The 3,895-nt window shown below is 49.1% G+C and overlaps 1 protein-coding gene across 1 annotated transcript; it reads left to right on the top strand.

The window, feature by feature from the left end:
* Positions 1-2,623: 2,623 nt before the first annotated feature.
* On the top strand, positions 2,624-3,360 carry EI90DRAFT_3084168 (uncharacterized protein; the record flags this gene model as incomplete). The annotated part of the gene is given in 3 exon segments (XM_039062080.1): positions 2,624-2,721; positions 2,732-3,151; positions 3,196-3,360. A coding segment is annotated over 1 exon segment (255 nt), but the record flags the coding sequence as incomplete, so codon positions are not given.
* Between the last annotated feature and the right edge of the window lie 535 nt (positions 3,361-3,895).

Here is a 3,895-nt window from a genome sequence, read left to right on the forward strand (position 1 = left end):
AAAGTCGCGTTCGTCATACCGCGGTATGTATCAGTGCGAATTCTTCTCGATCTTGAATGGGTGCCCCGGATACCCCCCGCACGTAACTTGAATTGAGTAGTACTTATGCGCCACAACAGGATTCCCCTGTGTGAACGACTTGTATCCCAAAAGCCCGCAACCTCCCTGAGGAGTTGTTCCCTCCACGTCGGTGCTTCCGTACCAATATAACCCATCTACCAAACCTACACCTGGATCGTTCCTGATTAGCCATCGGAACGAATACGGTATGTCACTCGATGGAACCGGACGAGAACTCGGACAAGTGGCAAGCGTGGTGTAGTATGGACCCGTAGGCGATTGTTGATTTGAAATCTCGACGCATTGATTTTTGGAAGGGATATAAAGTCTTCCAAAGGTATCGATTTTGTCCGTGCCAGAGGTGTCCACGAGAGATTTACATTTCTGAAATTGGACGTAGAGTGGATTCTTCCCGTCACCTTTGTAGGCGAGGGAGTTGAATTGGTTGAGAGTGAAAGACTTTGGTTTCCCTGTGTGCACATTGAGCTATGAAGACACAGATGCCGGAAATCACTGAATTGACGTACCGAGAACGGTAGCACTGAGGTACCCCTCCTTATAGACAGTACAATCCGCTACAGGTTTCGGCTTCGGGTGCGGATTCTGCGCAATCCTGAATGGCGTCCCGGGATATCCACCGCACGTCACTTTAATCTGCTTACCCTTATCATTCATCACTGATGGAACACCCGAAGGGTATTGACTTGGATCGGATTCATATCCAAGCAAGCCACACCCTCCTTGAGGTGTAGTGCCTTCCTCGTCGGTTCCCCCATACCAATAGAGGCCCCCATGAGCATCCTGAGACGTACGGATGAGGAAACGGAATGAGTCGATGATAGGTGAATCGCACGAGTGGAGCGAAGTGAAGTAAGGCCCCGTAGGATGTTCGGGATGCAGGATGTAAACGCATTTCTTCTTGGAAGGGACAAAGAGACGACCATTGACGTCGACTTTGTCGGCTCCGGTTTGATCCTTTAAGCTCTCGCATTTCTGACCACCCGAAGGATAAATTGTACTCAGCCGGAGGCCCCCGGAACCGAACGAAAAAGTGACGAACCTGGAACTCGACATAGAGCGGGCTCTTAGCATCGCCAATAAATGATATTTGGTTCATTGAGTTCAGCGTGAACGAGGCCCACGTTCCTACAATAAGGTGCGAGAGATGAGCCGAAAGCGATTGAAGATTTGATCAACTTCTAAAAATGACATGGAAAACGCGCTCACCACCAATGTCAGCCGCAAGGTATCCGGCCTTGTACTTCACGCAATCCGGCGGCTTACGCGCATCAAGCTCGGTGACCCCAACAACGGCACCAAACACCGTTGTAAGGGATGAGACAGCCGCTGCTAGAAACAAAGTTGCAGAATGCGATGCTATCATCTTGCACGATTTGGCACGATGAGTTTGCCTTGAACTGGTAGCAAGCACGGGTCTGGGGGATAGAGAGAAGATTTCCTAGGGGAATCTGGCAAACTTCCCTGCAGTGGATGCAGAAATTCGAAGTTTATATATGCCAAGATCATATGAACACTCAGGAGACAACGCGGAGACAACGCGGAAACGTGGGGCAATTGAGGTATCTATGGCGGTGCTCGTGCAGTGTCAGGGGATACGTAAACATTGACACATTTTGTTTAAATGCGGCACACGTCAGGACTGCCAAGCCCCTCAAAGGCACAAATTCGAAATGTTGACACCGCCCCGTTCTTGAGCGAGTTCTAAAAATAATAGCGATCGAACATGACTCAGTCCGAGACAGCAAGGTTTTGACGGGGCGAAAGGGGACTCTGTTACACTACGGCATCTTAGCGAGGGGAACTATTGAACAGGTGTTGTAAAAGAGTGGGAACGCGCACGTCGTTGTTCACTCTGCAAACTATAACGAGCACCAAGGGAGGGGGTCGGAGTAAATACGCGAAAATAAAAGTGAAAAATAAAGAGACACTGGACCATTAGTTCATTCCCACGGCCTCCGGGAGTTGCCGGAGGTGTCGAATCAATTCAATCATGTTCATTTCCAATTCAATCCAAAATCTTCATGCGACATGCGACGAACTTATGGTCGTTATAGGACAGTAAGCCCGATTTGGGTATGTGTCCAAGAAATACGCCAAACACTGCTCCACTCTTTCAAGTCGTCACGTATGGGTGGAACGCGTAGGTTCCCCTTCTTTGATCATCTGAAATTACTGGTGCCAGATTAACTCAGGCCATTTCGTTGTGTCGACCTTGTATCCCAATTATGTGAACCTCGTGGGACATCGCTTTTCAAAGTTAAAAAACTCGACCCTCCAAGAAACAAAGCGCACTCCATACCAAGATCTTTGAATGACGACCTGATGTTCTGGAAGTCTTCCAGTCTTCCATGCCTGGTGAAAATGCACACAGAAAGACGTGCACGTATTGCCTTTTTTTCTTTTGGTAAACGTTCACTGTGGGAAGTCCCCCCATCAGATCGTACTGGGTTGCACCATCACCTAATCGAAAATGCCGGGAGTCCCTATCAGCTTTTTGGAAATGCTCAGTCGTGTGTAGTACCGGGGCTACCTAGCATCTGTATTCCGACTTACATATTGATACCAAAAGAAACTTAGAGCGTTCCAATCCCTAATTCTCATCATCGCTGAGTTCCACATCCTCCCTTTTGAGTCTGTTCAGCCATTATCCAGTGCCGGAAGTTCCCCGTCAGATTGTACTGGGTTTTACCATCATTAAAATACTTATCACTTTCTTCGAAATGCTGCAGCTGCTCAGTCAAGTGGAGTACCAGGGCTACCGTAGGCATGTGATTGTTGGGGTCAGGAGCGAGGAGACCATTGGGAAGAGTCGAAGCGCGGGGCGCTAATGTCGGTTTTGGGTTCCTTGAGCAGTGTATGTCTCAACTCCGCCCTGAGAACTATTGGCAATAAAAATTCTGCAAAAGTACGCCAGCATTGCATGCAATCTGCCTGTTTCTATCTTCATCCTTGTCGGTTCGGGAGTTGCCATTTGCTTGGGAACTTCGTCTCACCCGTCATCTCTTATCTCTGTGTTCCTACACACATTGAATCGACGCTGGATATCCATAATATGCGCAGCCACGTTTTTTCTTGGCTGTTTTCTGCATCATAATACGTGTTTCGATGCTCTCTATTGCCACTCCAGGTTGAGCGATCTTGTGCAATCGGCTCATCCGATCTTGGCGACCAAGCCTGCATTGCACCCTTTGGTGGGACCCATATCTGTGTCTGCTACTTGGTTTCTCCCATTCTTGAGTCCGACACTGTGGGCCCATGCTCTGTTGCGCGCATGCCAGTGCTTCCATGCCAATAGTCAGGCTTGTGACCCCCTTGCAATTGAACGCGTTCTCACGCGTTCTTCACTCATTGATGCCAATATTTTGGGCCAACCGACATGAAAGGATGCAAACCAGATGTGTTATCATGGCGTTGCCCAATGCGCCGTTGCAGAGCCCGCGCTGGTGCCTGACCAAAAAGTGTGCCTACCACTACGCTGTTAACTTTTCTCCCCCTCCCATTTCCTTCTACTCGGTGAGGTACATGGAGTTCTGGAACCCCGTGGGTTGGGTTTCATGGATGAGCAAACTATGTGTTCCCCGCCATTCACCTCATCATTTGCTTTGCGATCTACCCGCCACATTACCCCACTGATTATTATATCTTTGAAACCGACTTGCTCTTGGGACCTACACCGGCCCCACAGACTCATCCCTGCAAGGGTGGCTTTCTCCTGTGTTCAAGCGTGGGGTTTATCCCGCACCCTCAGTATAGCCTTGGGGCACTATTTCTCCGACACACGCAATGACAAGCGCCAGTGTATGCATGTATTACT

The sequence above is a fragment of the Cantharellus anzutake genome, assembly GCF_015039405.1.
Source record: "Cantharellus anzutake strain C23 chromosome Unknown EI90scaffold_102, whole genome shotgun sequence".
In the NCBI taxonomy this organism is placed as follows: domain Eukaryota; kingdom Fungi; phylum Basidiomycota; class Agaricomycetes; order Cantharellales; family Hydnaceae; genus Cantharellus; species Cantharellus anzutake.